At 43.4% G+C, this 13,795-nt stretch overlaps 1 protein-coding gene across 1 annotated transcript; it reads left to right on the top strand.

Annotated features, from left to right (window-relative positions):
* Nucleotides 1-5,217: 5,217 nt before the first annotated feature.
* On the top strand, nucleotides 5,218-13,795 carry LOC132393513 (carbonyl reductase [NADPH] 1-like). Its single transcript, XM_059968857.1, has 2 exons — nucleotides 5,218-5,683; nucleotides 13,215-13,795. The coding sequence occupies exons 1-2, from the start codon at nucleotides 5,293-5,295 to the stop codon at nucleotides 13,649-13,651; spliced, it is 828 nt and encodes a 275-aa protein (XP_059824840.1). The 5' UTR covers nucleotides 5,218-5,292; the 3' UTR covers nucleotides 13,652-13,795.

The raw sequence follows: 13,795 nt of genomic DNA, 5'->3' as shown, positions 1-13,795 counted from the left end.
AAGTGTTTATTAGTAAAATAAGCAAAACATACCAATAATGCAAATATACATATAACACAAGCTCTATCGATGTCTGGGGCTAAATGAATTGTCATAGAAAAGTATAAAGTTCAGTTCATTTCAAGAGTGCTGAGGTAGTTATGCTTGTTGTGGGGAGAGAGGGAGGGGGAGGGGGAGGGGGAGGGGGAGGGGGAGGGGGAGGGGGAGAGGGAGAGGGAGGGGGAGAGAGGGAGAGAGAGATAACAGCTACAGCAGCCAAACCTTCCTTTGTTTTCTTAATCCGTCGTATCGTTGTGGTCATTCAGTTATGACCCCTCTGGTCTTCAGCCAGACCATTCTTCTGTGGTGGACTCGTCACTCTTGCATGAGTGGACACATGCACACAAGTCCCCACCAGCCCTGCTGTAACACTGTGAGCTTTACTGACCGATCGCCTGATTCAGTCTCCGAAAGTCCCACCTTTCTGTGGGTTCCAACACTCAATCAGTGTCTACTGGTGTGTCTGAAGGGTGTCTCTCCAGACCTGTCTTTTATCCCTACTGTTACGAATGTGCCACAACTCTGAGGGGCCGAAGGGTACAAACTCACCCCCCTCCTTCTTGAGAATCGCAAGATCACTATTAATTCGGGTCTGGGATCCAGGAAATGAGAGAGAATCCTCAAGGTTTTGGAATGTGTCCTGGCCTCAGCAAGACAAAGCCACAGATAACGGCCATTGTCTCTTGGAGATGGGATTGTGTATTGAGTACTGTACTATTCATTGAAGCCCCTCAGGGGACGACCAGAGTGGGCTGGTTGAGGGATTGCATCATCCCAACCTGATTGACATCTGAGACCCCGTGAGTAAGGATAAAAGAGGGTCTGGGGAACAACCCCTTTAGATGCACCAGGAGAAATGCTAGCAATCCCGTGACAGCGTTTAATAGCGACAGCCGGTGGGGGGCTTGCGTGCGTCCTTTTCCCTTGCCTGGGAATTTGCGGCCTTACCACGGAAAAACGGCTTTAGCTAAAGGAGAGGCCACAAGTGAACGGCCACCCCAACGGGACTCCCGAAGGATCGAAATCATAAAAGGGAAAGCTGGCAAGTTTCTTAAAAATCTCTCTCTTGACTCCAACCAAAGGCTGCAGCCTGAATGAACTGAGTGACTCTTATATTTCCATCGGACAATACATTATCCCCCAGACAACGATAGAGCTATTTCTTATTGATTATTATTATACCCGTGCTTTTAGATTTAGCATTGATGATGTATATTATCTGTATGTTTGCATTGATATTATTTTTGTGCATTTTCCCTAATAAATACTGTTAAAAATAGTACCATCAGACTTCAACGGACCTCTCTATCTTTGCTGGTAAGTGACCCAGTTATGGGGTTCATAACACTACTAATGGGGTCTCAGCTATCCATCAATTCTGAATTACTGTGTCCATCAAATCAAGTCACTCCTGCAGTCCACTGAGGAATGTTAACAAGCAACATAATGTCCTTGCAGCAAAAATGTAAATAATCCAGGAAGAGTCATAATAAATCAACAGTCTCTCTCTCATCTGTAGCAAATGTTCATGCCCGTGTTTCGTCTCTCTCTATCATGAGCAGCATAACAACAGCAATAGTTCATAGTTCTCAGGAGGGGGGTTGGGAATGGTTAACTCTGCACCCCATTGTCCATCAGGTCTGTTTATCACTCATAACATTATCTTGTCACGCACCCCATGACCGGGTTACCAAGCCAGCAGAAATGGAATAATACGTTGGAGACCGATATTACTTTAATTAATACTGTTTATTAGTAAACTAAGCAATACAGTACTATAAAAATGCAAATATATATATAAAAGGTTAGCAATAATATATACAGAAGTGTGGAAATAGGAATCAAAACCAAGCTGTATTGAAGCCTGGGCTAAATGAATAGTCTTATGATGGTGCAGAGTTCAGTTCAGGTTGAGGTAGTTGCTGTTGGGGGGAGGGGAGAGGAGGGGGCGAGGGGGGAGAGGAGGGGGCGAGGGGGAGAGGGGGAGAGAACGAACCTTCCGTTCTCCTCTTGTCCTGTCATGGTCACCGACTGTGACCCCTCCGTACCAGGCCAGTCCATTCTTCACTGGTGAGCCTGTCACCCAGGCGAGGGTGGACACACACACAAGCCCCCACCGGTCTGCCTTCACACACTGTGAGCCTCTGATCGATTCCCCCGAATCGATCCTCTGAACCCCCACCTTTGTGTGAGTGCACAATACTCTTCCACTGTCCTGTGGTGAGTCTGCCTGTGTCTGAGCAGACTTGCCAGGGGACCAGCCATCTATCAACTCTCCATCACCTGGTACCGCCTCGCTGTCTCAGCAGGAATCCACGCAAGCAGGCAAAGTGTCCTTGGAGTAAACAATTATCAAAGAAGCCACAATACTAAATCATCTCTCTCTCTCTCTCTCTCTCTCTCTCTCCCTCATTATCAGCATCTGCAGCAGGATGCCTCCCCCCTCTGCTTCTCCCTCTCTCATTAGCAGCATAGTTCACAGGGAAGTCAACTCTGGACCCCATCTCAGCCTGGTTTTCTCATCACACATCACAATCTATACCCATCATAATTTTATACACCTCTATCAAATCTCCCCTCATTCTTCTAAGCTCCGGGGAATAAAGTCCTAACCTATTCAACCTCTCTCTGTAACTCAGTTTCTCAAGTCCCAGCAACATCCTTCTCTGCACTCTTTCAACCTTATTAATATCGTTCTTGTAATTCGGTGACCAAAACTGTACACAATACTCCAAATTTGGCCGCACCAGTGCCTTATACAACCTCACCATAACATTCCAAGTCTTATACTCAATACTGTGATTTATAAAAGCCAATGTACCAAAAGCTCTCTTTACTACCCTATCTACCTGTGATGCCACTTTTAGGGAATTTTGTATCTGTATTCCCTCTGTTCTACTGCAGTCCTCAGTGTCCTACCATTTACCTTGTATGTTCTACCTTGGTTTGCCCTTCCAAAGTGCAATACCTCACACTTGACTGCATTAAACTCTATCTGCCATTTGTCAGCCCATTTTTCCAGCTGGTCCCAATCCCTCTGCAAGCTTTGAAAACCTTCCTCACAGTCCACTACACCTCCAATCTTTGTATCATCAATAAATCTGCTAATCCAATTTACCACATTATCATCCAGATCAAGATTCAAGATTCAAAAACTTTATTATCATTCTAACCATACATCAGCTCTGCAGGGCAGAATGAGACAGCGTTTCCGAGGAGCAGTGCAATCATTGATATAGATGACAAATAACAATGGACCCAGCACTGATCCCTGTGGCATCTTCAGCTTTTTTTTACAGATGGTGTGATGTTTGCTTACAGAATTTGCTGGTATTTAATTGAATTCATTCTTCCCTCTACCAGTGAAATGTTCCCCGTGCCACTGGCTGCAACACAAGCCCAAAGCATGATCGATCCACCCCCATGCTTAACAGTTGGAGAGGTGTTCTTTTCATGAAATTCTGCACCCTTTTTTCTCCAAACATACCTTTGCTCATTGTAGCTAAAAAGTTCTATTTTAACTTCATCAGTCCACAGGACTTGTTTCCAAAATGCATCAGGCTTGTTTAGATGTTCCTTTGCAAATTTCTGACACTGAATTTTGTGGTGAGGACGCGGGAAAGGTTTTCTTCTGATGACTCTTCCATGGAGGTCATATTTGTGCAGGTGTCGCTGCACAGTAGAACAGTGCACCACCACTCCACAGTCTGCTAAATCTTCCTGAAGGTCTTTTGCAGTCAAATGGGGGTTTTGATTTGCCTTTCTAGCAATCCTACGAGCAGTTCACTCGGAACTCAGACCTCAATCTGACCTCCACCATTCCTGTTAACTGCCATTTCTTAATTACATTACGAACTGAGGAAACAGCTACCTGACAATGCTTTGCTATCTTCTTATAGCCTTCTCCTGCTTTGTGGGTATCAGTTATTTTAATTTTCAGAGTGCTAGGCAGCTGCTTAGAGGAGCCCATGGCTGCTGATTGTTGGGACAAGGGCATTTATAAAGCTTTGAAATTTGCATCACCTGGCCATTCCTAATGATGACTGTGAACGAGCCATAGCCCTAACAAGCTAATTAAGGTCTGAGACCCTGGTAAAAGTTATCTGAGAGCTCAAATCTCTTGGGGTTCCCAAACCTTTGCCTGCCATTGTATCGCTGATGCCCTTTCTTTCCCTACTTCCTGCCCAACCCAATCACAATGTCTGCTTCAGCCTACACGGCTACAGGATTTAGTCGTTCACACTGAAATGTTTTAAAAGGTGATTTTCGCTCTGATAAGCCCAAAGTTGGGGCGGGGATATGGGGGATCTGCTCCGAACAGCAAAACCCGCGCTTTCGGTTAATATTGTATTGATATATTCTACACCATGTGCTGTACGTGATATATGCCGTGTGTTTTGCACATTCGTCACTGAGGAACGCTGTTTTATGTACCTGTATACACACGTACGGTTGAACGACAATACACTTTAACTTGAAAAACATTAAAACAAATGATTCTGCTTGCGTTGGAAACTCGGACAAACTCGGATTCTCCAAGCCGATGTTAATCCCTGTTAATTATTCCATCCCATGACTCGGCAGAAATTATAACCTTTCAGAATTTAACCTCTGTTCAGTTGGTTTTGGAATTTGATAGTCAGTTATGTAATCTTCCGATCTGGGCGGTATATGCAGGAGAGCGCTCTTTGGACATTCCCAATTAATCTGATATTTGAGAAACACTTTTGCCCTAAGCCTTCTTTTCGACGATTGGAATTTACCACAATATCAATGCGAACAGAATAAAACAACTAACTTATTTTGCGGAAACCTCCTGTTGCGAAATTCCATGTTTAAGAAGGGAACTCTGATTCTTTTTAACTTGATTAATGCGCCTACACAACAAATTAAAGTTCAAAATAAATTTATTATCGAATTCTGTACGTCACCAAATACTATCCTGAGATTCTGCTTCTTGCGGGCATTCACAGTAGAATAAGGCAATACAATAGAATCGATGAAAAATTACACCCACAGATGACCAATAACCTAACAAATAGAAATAATCAAACAAAACCGACGCCAAACAATATAATTACAGAAAAAAGGTTGAATGAAAAAGTTCCAGACGTCGTCGGGAGGTGTATCACAGGAGCGCCTGCGCACTCGGATGGAATGTATCCAGTTCTGAGATTCGACTCTGACGTTTCCAACCAATCAGTTCGCACCTGCTGCAGTCGCGCATTCTCGAGCTCCCGTGCTGGTGGAATCATGTCGAAGCGAGTGGCGGTGGTGAGCGGAGGCAACAAGGGCATCGGGCTGGAGGTGGTGCGGGCTCTGTGCCGGCAGTTTAACGGGGACGTGTACCTGACAGCCCGGGACGTGGGCCGCGGGCATCAGGCGGTGGAGAAACTGCAGCAGGAGCAGCTGAAGCCTCTCTTCCATCAGCTGGACATCAACAGCCTGCAGAGCATCCGAGATTTGAGAGCGACCATGCTCGAGAAATACGGAGGCATCGATGTCCTCATCAACAACGCTGGCATCGCTTTCAAAGTGGCAGATACAACCCCGTTCGGCACCCAAGCTGAAGTGACGATGGCCACCAATTTCTTCGCCACCAGGGATATGTGCACGGAACTTCTCCCAATCATCAAACCTCACGGTGAGCTCTGATTGAATACTATAAATTGTTCACTTTGATTTTAAATTAACCTCTCTTTGGCATTCGGTATGCTTTTTAGATGCCGTTAGTATGATTCCAGGGAGGAGGGTCAGCGGGGTTCACAGACCAAAGCAAACAAAAAAAAAAAGACCGAGATAAGTTTCAGGTCGAAGAACCTCGGTTTGAAAGAGCAAAAGTTACAGTGAAGTTCATGCAACAACGCGTAGTTCGCTTCTGTACAACTCATTGCGCTAAGTTACCCAGTTCATTTTGGGCTCTCTGATATTTGAAGGCTTCTAGGACTTCGTTTTAAAAACAACTATCGCGTGTACAGTGACCCCCGGTGTACACTTGACTCAGCAAAAAAAAAGTTTACTTGAGTTCTCTTCCTTATTATTGGCATGTTTTCACGTTGCTATAAACATGGTCATTCTGGGACCAGTCTTAAGGAAATAAAATCTGTATATTTAATTTCCACCTGATACTTTGTGGCTAGTGAAACCAATCATTAGGATTCTGTCCCATTGAACTACAATAGGGCAAGATGACAAATTAATGTTTGGACTATTAGCACAATGTTAAAAGGTGTATCCCTGTCACTAAATGCATGTTTCAGGACCGGTCTGTTGTGTCACTTAGCCTTCTAGATAGTTGTATGTACATGGACCCATCCCTCAACACGAGTAAAACAAAAGGGTATACTGTATTTTGCATGTCTGGAGTTCATACTCAGGCTTTTGGGACAAACCCAAATTGCATTTTCAGTAAGTTCTGCTAGCTGGGATGTACTACCTTTGGAAATGTGAAGCTCTGTAAAGTGTACCTGGCTATTTTTAAAATTAAGAGGGTGATTATAGCAATTGAAATGGCTGTTTAGCGTTGAGGAAGTATAAAACAATGTGTGAGGAGAGTGAGATTCTCTTCGTCTCCCCTGGATGCTTGTGAATAAAGACATTTTAAAAAATATTTGCCATTTACAGTTGCTGTGTCAGTCACAACATTTGAGGGTTTGTCCATGGTTATTCATGACCCACAATTTGGTCAGTGACTGCCAACTACCCTAATCAATTATATTTCCCCTCCATAAACCTGTTTGATTATTTATTGTACTGAAAAAATATATTTGTGCAACTAACCAACTAGAACAGTTTTTAAAGTCATTAAGAAATGTAAGAATAACTGAGCCCACAGCATACCTGCAATTAGTATTTTCTACTTATTTTAATTCTAGTTTATATCCGCTATCCTGAACATCAAACCAATGACAAATCTTAGTTTAAAAATTTGACTTCAATTTCACATACTTTTATTTAGTGTTTTTTTTTTAAATTCAGAACCTTAAATAGCTTCTATGAGTTCACATAAAGTCAAACCATATTGCTTCTCCTAAATAAGGTCAGATTTTCTTTCATGCTCTACACTCTAACCTTCTAGATTTCAATATATACTTAACTGTTGCTAAGCTATTGGGTCCTTAACTTTTGGATTTTGCTCTTGACTTCTAAGATGGTACTTATTCAAGTTCAAGTCAGTTTATTGTCATTCAACCATACACATGTATACCAAATGAAACAACACTCCTCTGGACCAAGGTGTAACTCACACACATAACACACAAGGTAATATTACCATTCACTACCTAAAAAATAATAAGGTGCATTTATTACACAAGTCTTAAAAATAAACACTACTGGTGCTTCATGCGTGATGAGATCTGGGTGGTGCCAGGGAGTTCAGCTGTCTCACACCCTAGAGAGCTGTTTCCCATCCTAACAACTGCTTGCAAGAAGATTTAATGAGTGCATTTACTGGGCAGCAACTAATTGGTAAGGAGGTTTCTTGTAATTGACAATAAGCAGCCAAGTTACTTTGAAATGAACACAAAAATAATGTGTTGTTTTGGTCCCAATATATAGCCTGTTTGAATACGGTACCCCCATGTGGTGGAATACAACTGTGCTCATGTTTAAAAGGAACCTCAAAGTAGTTGATAGATAAGCTGGACATTCAGCCCATCTAGTCAGTGTTGACTTCCCTGGTCCTTTCCCATAGCTCAGCAGTCTGACGGGAGACATATAGAGTCATAGAACACTATAGTACAGAAACAGGCCTTTTGGCTCACCCAGTCTATGCTGAACCATCATTCTGCCCAGTACCATGGAACTGCACCCTGACCACTGCCCTCCATACCCCTCACATCCATGTACCTATCCAAGTTTTTCTTAAACATTGAAATGGAACCTACACCCACCACTTCCACTGGCAGCATGGTGACGTAGTGGCTAGCACAGTGCTTTACATTACCAGCAACCTGGGTTCAATTCCCCCCCCCCCCACTGTCTGTAAGGAGCTTGTGTGCTCTCCCCATGCCTGTGTGAGTTTCCCATGTTTAAGTTAGGGTTAAATCAGGGGTTGTTGGGAAGCGTGGCTCGAAGAGCCATGAGGTCCTATTCCACTGTGTATCTCAATAAGTAAATAAAAATAAAATGTTTCCCCCTCATGTTTCCTTTAAACTTTCACATTTCACCCTAAACCCATGGCCTCCAGCTCTTCTCTCACCCAACCTCTGGAAAAAGCCTGCTTGCATTTACCCTGCCTGTACCCGCCCCCATAATTTTGTATCCGTATATCAGATCTCCCTTCATTCTCCAAAGCTCGAAGGAGTAAGGTCCGAACCTCTTCAACCTTTCCCTTGCAACTCAGGTCTTCAGGTCCTGACAACATCCTTGTAAATTTTCTCTGCGCTCTTCCAGCCTTACGGATATCTTTCCTGACCAGAACTGCACACAATATTCCAAATGAGGCATCACCAACATCTTGTACAACTTCAATGTTAGCATCCCAACTTCTGGACTCAATGCTTGGAATAATGAAGTCCATTCTTATGACCCTATCTACCTGTGACATCACTTTCAAGGAATTATAGATCTGTATTCTGTTATGTACCCTGTAACTGAGTGTCTTACCAGCAAAAATAGAGGTATCCGATGGAGTCTGGTACTATTTTCAAAACAGTGTTCATTAGTAAAATATGCAAATCAATATCAACAATGCAAATATACAGATAATACACATTAGCAATACTAAACCTAAAAGAGTGGGTATAATAATAATCAATAATAAACAAGCTCTATCATTGTCTAGGGGATAAAGAATTATTATGGGAAAATATAAAGTTCAGTTCAGTTCATGTAGGCTGAGGTAGTTGTTGGTTCTTTTGTTGTAATTGGAGAGAGAGAGCGAGCGATTGTCTTGCAAATTGACAGCTATTGTCTTGCAAACCTTCCTTTACTTTCTTGATCCGTTGATGTGTTGTTGTGGCCATTCAGGTATGACCCCGCCGTCCTTTAGCTAGACCGTTCTTCTATGGTGGACTCGTCACCCAGGCAAGGGTGGACACACTCACAAGCCCCCACCGGCCTCGCTATAAACACTGTGAGTTAAAATTGACCGATCCTTCGTTCGGACTCCGGTGCCCCCCACTTTTCTCGTGGGTTCCAACACTTTAAGGCAGATTAAGGAAAGGTGTAAAAACAATAGGGTTGTTTTCATGGGGGGGGGGATCTTCAACTCTCCTGGATAAACTTAGGCCTTCTGAATGCAGGTGGCTTAAATGGGGCAGGATTTGTTAGGTGCATCCAGGAGGTCAGGAGGGTTTCTTAAATCAGTATGTAGATTGCTCAACAACTTGAGGGGATGTACTAGACCTGGTGGTTTGGGTAATGAGCCTGGCTAGGTGAGTGACATTTCAGTGGGTTAATAGTTAGGGAACATTGACTACTTAAGTTTTAAAATAGTTATAAGTAAGGACAATTATGGACCTGGCAGGGAAAATATTGAATTGAAGCAGGGCAAACTACAAGAGCATTAGGAAGAGTTATTTGGGAACAGCTGTTTTGGGGCAAGTCCACATCTGACATGTGAAAGGTGTTGAGTGACCAATTGCACAGAGTTCAGGACAGGTATGTTCTGGTCTGTAGAAAGGACAAGGATGGCAAGGTCAGAGAACCTTGGATGTTGAGAGAGCTGATGGATTTAGTTAAGACGGAAAAGAATGTAAAACTTAGGAAGTTGGAATCAAACAGAGCCCTTGAGGATTATAAAAAAAGCCAGAAAGGAGCTCAAGGGAATTAGGAAAGACAAGAGGGGCCATAAAAAGTCCAAGACAAGTAGGATTAAAGAGAATTCCAAGGCATTCTGTATATGTACCAGGAGCAAGAGGATAACCAGGGAGAAGGTAAGGACACTCAAGGGTAAAGTTGGGGGGGTGGGAAACATTTGCTTGGATATGAGGGATATGGGTGAGATCCTTAATGAGTACTTTCCATCCGTATTTACCAAGGAGAAGGACGTGGGGACTGGGGAGATCAGTACTGAGCATATTGATATTCTAGGGCATTTCAAAGTAAAGGAGGAGGTAGTGTTGTGTCTTTTAAAGAGCTTTACAGTGGATAAATCCCCAGAGCCTGATGGTATATACCCCAGATTATTGAGAAAGGTAAGGGAAGTGATTGCTGGGGCCTTGACCAATAACTTCATGTCCTCTCTATACACAGGCGGGGTCCTGGAGGACTGGTAAGTAGCTGGTTCGAGAAGGGGACCAGGGCTAATCCCAGAAACTATAGACTGGTCAGTCTTGCGTTCGTAGTAAGGAAGTTACTCGAGAGAATTCTTGGGGATAGGGTTTATTTGGAAATAAACCCTAAACCCAAGTATTTGGAAAACTATGGTGTAATTAGGGACAGCCAGCATAGCTTGGTGTGGGGAAGCTATGTCTTACTAGCTTAATTGAGTTGTTTGGTGAGGTGACAAGGGTGATGAAGGTAGATCTGTGGATGATGTCTACATGAATTTTAGTAAGGTATTTGACAAGGTCCCTCTGGGAGACTCATCCGAAAGATTAAGATCCATGGTGAATTGGCCATTTGGATTCAGGACTTGCTTGCCTGTAGAAGACGGGGTAGTGGTCAAAGGGACTTATTCTAACTGGAGATTAGTCATCAGTGATGTTTTGCTGGGATCTGTACTGGAACCTCAACTGTATGTGACGTATATAAATACCTGGATGAAAACGTAGATGGGTGAGTTAGTAAGTTTGCGGACATGAAGGTTGGTGGTGTTGTGGACAGTGTAGAATACTGCAAAGAATACAACGGGATATAAACCAGTTGCAGATATGGGTGGGGAAAGAGTTTAACCTGGCCAAATACCAAGTATTGCACCTTGGTAGGACAAATGCAAAGAGACAGTGTAGGCCTCCGCTAGTCTCGATAGATCATGGATTTGCGCCTTGGAAAGTCTCCAGGGCACAAGCCTGGGCAAGGTTTTTTTTTATGGAAGACCGGCAGTTGCCCAAGCTGCAAGTCTCCCCTCTCCATGCCACCGATGTTGCCCAAGGGAAGGGCATTAGGGCCCATACAGCTTGGCACCGGTGTTGTCGCAGAGCAATGTGTGGTTAAGTGCCTTGCTCAAGGACACACATGCAGCTTCAGCCAAGGCTTGAACTAACAACCTTCAGATAACTAGACGAACACCTTAACCACTTGGCCACATGCCAAAAAGAGACAGTACACTGTTCAGGGCAAGATCTTTAACAGTGTTGATGAACAGAGGGATCTTGTGGTCTAAATTCATAGCCAGAAAATTGCTACACAGGTTGATAGTGGTTAAGAAGGTATATGGCATTCTTGTCTTTAGTAGTTGAAGCATTAAGTTTAAAAGTCAGGAAAGTATGTTGCAGCTTAATAAAACTAGTTAGACCGCATCTGGTGCATTGCATAGTGTTCGGGTCATGACATTATAGGAAGGATGTCAAGGTTTTGGAGAAGGTGCAGAAGAATGTTACCACGACGTTGGCTGGATTAGAGGGCACGTCTAATAATGCGAGTTTGGATAAACTTGTGTTGTTTTCTCTGGAGTGGCAGAGACTAAGGGGAGGTTTATGGAGGATTATAAAATTGAGAGTCATTGATAGAGTAGACATACAGTATCTTTTGCCAAGGGTTGAAATGTCCAACAACAGAGGGTAGACATTTAAGGTGAGGGAGGTGAGTTCAAAAGAGATGTGAGGGGCAAGTTGGTTTTAAAGAGTTGTGGATGCCTGGGATGTGCTACCTGAGGTGGCAGTAGAGGCAGAAATGTTAGAGACTGAAGAGGTGTTTAAATAGGTACGTTAATGTGAGAAAAATGGAAAGATATGGGCATTGTGTAGGCAGAAGATATTAGCCATTTGATTGCTAATTTAATTGACAGCACAACATTGCTGGCCAAAAGGCCTGTTCCTGTGCTGCACTGTTCTATGTTCTATTAACAAGTTATTTTTGCCCACAGAGATGCTGCTCACTGAATGTTTTGTATTTCACACCATGTGCACTCTGTAAACTCTAGAAAATTCTGAAAGATCAGCAGTTTTTGAGGTACTCAAACCACCCTGTCTGGCACCAGCAATCATTCCACAGTCAAAATCATTTAGATCATTTTACTTCCCCTTCTGATGTTTGCTCTGAACAACAACTAAACCTCTTGACCATGTCTGTATGCTTTTATGCAGAGTTGTCACATGATTGGCTGATTAGATATTTGCATTAACAAGGTGGAGTACAGGTGTCACTAAAAATGAATGTGTGTGTATATGTGTGTGTGTGTGTATATGTATATATGTGTGTATAATATATATATATTATACACACATACATACACATATACACACACATTCATTTTATTCTAACATACATACATATATATATTAATTAGTGAGTGACCCTTGGACTGAACATCCTGACAATGTTAACTTATTATCAAAGACCTGTTCCACTTTGCTATGTAAATACAAACTCAGTCAGGATCTGTAGTTTTGGTAACTACATTCCTACATGGGTGACAGGGTGGAGATATGTCTGTACCAACGGAGCTATAAGGTGCTCCTTCCCTCTGCTAACCTCCAGGCCACCCTTGCACAAGGTGTAGCACCCAATTAGCAACCCGGCCCCCCTCCCCCTCCCAGTGAGGGTCACATGAAGCCATGGGAGCAGTGGCGGATGGTTGTACGAGCAGCTGGTGCATGTCACAGCAGTGGTTATGCGACCGCTGACGTTGGGTAGACAAAACTCTGAAGGTTATTGATAATGGCTGGGGTCACCTATCTTGTAAAGACATTGACTAAAAGGCATTGGCAAACCACATGTGTAGAAACATTTGCCAAGAACGATTATGGTCATGAGACCATGATCTCCCATGTCATATGACATAGTAGCTGACATGCCTGCAGTTGGAGCATTTGGCTTGAACAATAACCCAGTCCGATGAAGGGTCCCAGCCTGAAACACTGACTGTTTATCCCTTTCTGTAGATGGTGTCTGACCTGCTGAGTTCCTCCAGCACTTTGTGTGTATTGCAATGGATTTCCAGCATCTGCAGGATCTCGTGTCCAATTTGGTCAAAAGAAAAAATAGGATTAACTTGAGAGAAAAGATGATCTCACTCTTTCTTTTGTTCTTTGTGTCTAACGTTTTGCAAACTTTTAAATTGGCAGGGCGGGTGGTGAATGTATCCAGCATGGCTGGTTCTAGAGCACTGTCGCAGTGCAGCCCGGAACTGCAGGTGAAATTCCGCAGCACGACCATCACGGAGGAAGAATTGGTGGAGCTGATGAGGAAGTTTGTTGAAGATGCTAAAAACGAGGTGCACTCCCAGCAGGGGTGGCCCTCCCATGCCTATGGGGTTACAAAGTTGGGGCTTACTGTCCTCTCCAAGATCCTTGCCAGGAGGTTGAGTAAGGAGAGAGCAGCAGACAAGATCCTCTTGAACGCCTGCTGCCCTGGTTGGGTGAAAACTGATATGGCTGGTCCCAATGCACCCGGCACTGCCGAAGAGGGAGCCGTGACCCCTGTTTATTTAGCCCTTCTACCAGAAGGTGCAGAAGGCCCACACGGAGAGTACGTTACCAATAAAACTGTGCAGGAGTGGTAATTTTGAAATATGGGTCATGGGGCAGGTACAAAATTTGGGGAGCACAAAGTCTTTTTGGATTATTTTTGATCCACAAATCTATATGTTGATTCTTGCAAATTTATGGCTTTGTTTACTCAGTGGAAATAATTATAATTAAATAAA

The sequence above is a fragment of the Hypanus sabinus genome, chromosome 4, assembly GCF_030144855.1.
Source record: "Hypanus sabinus isolate sHypSab1 chromosome 4, sHypSab1.hap1, whole genome shotgun sequence".
NCBI classification, from domain to species: Eukaryota; Metazoa; Chordata; class Chondrichthyes; order Myliobatiformes; family Dasyatidae; genus Hypanus; species Hypanus sabinus.
This window is presented reverse-complemented; position numbering and strand designations above follow the sequence as displayed.

Excerpts from the sequence above, each read along its gene's own strand:
- LOC132393513 (XM_059968857.1), top strand. The coding sequence starts at position 5,293 with ATGTCGAAGCGAGTGGCGGTGGTGAGCGGAGGCAACAAGGGCATCGGG. Across the intron at positions 5,684-13,214 it reads CCCAATCATCAAACCTCACG|GGCGGGTGGTGAATGTATCC; the intron begins GTGAGCTCTGAT and ends TTAAATTGGCAG.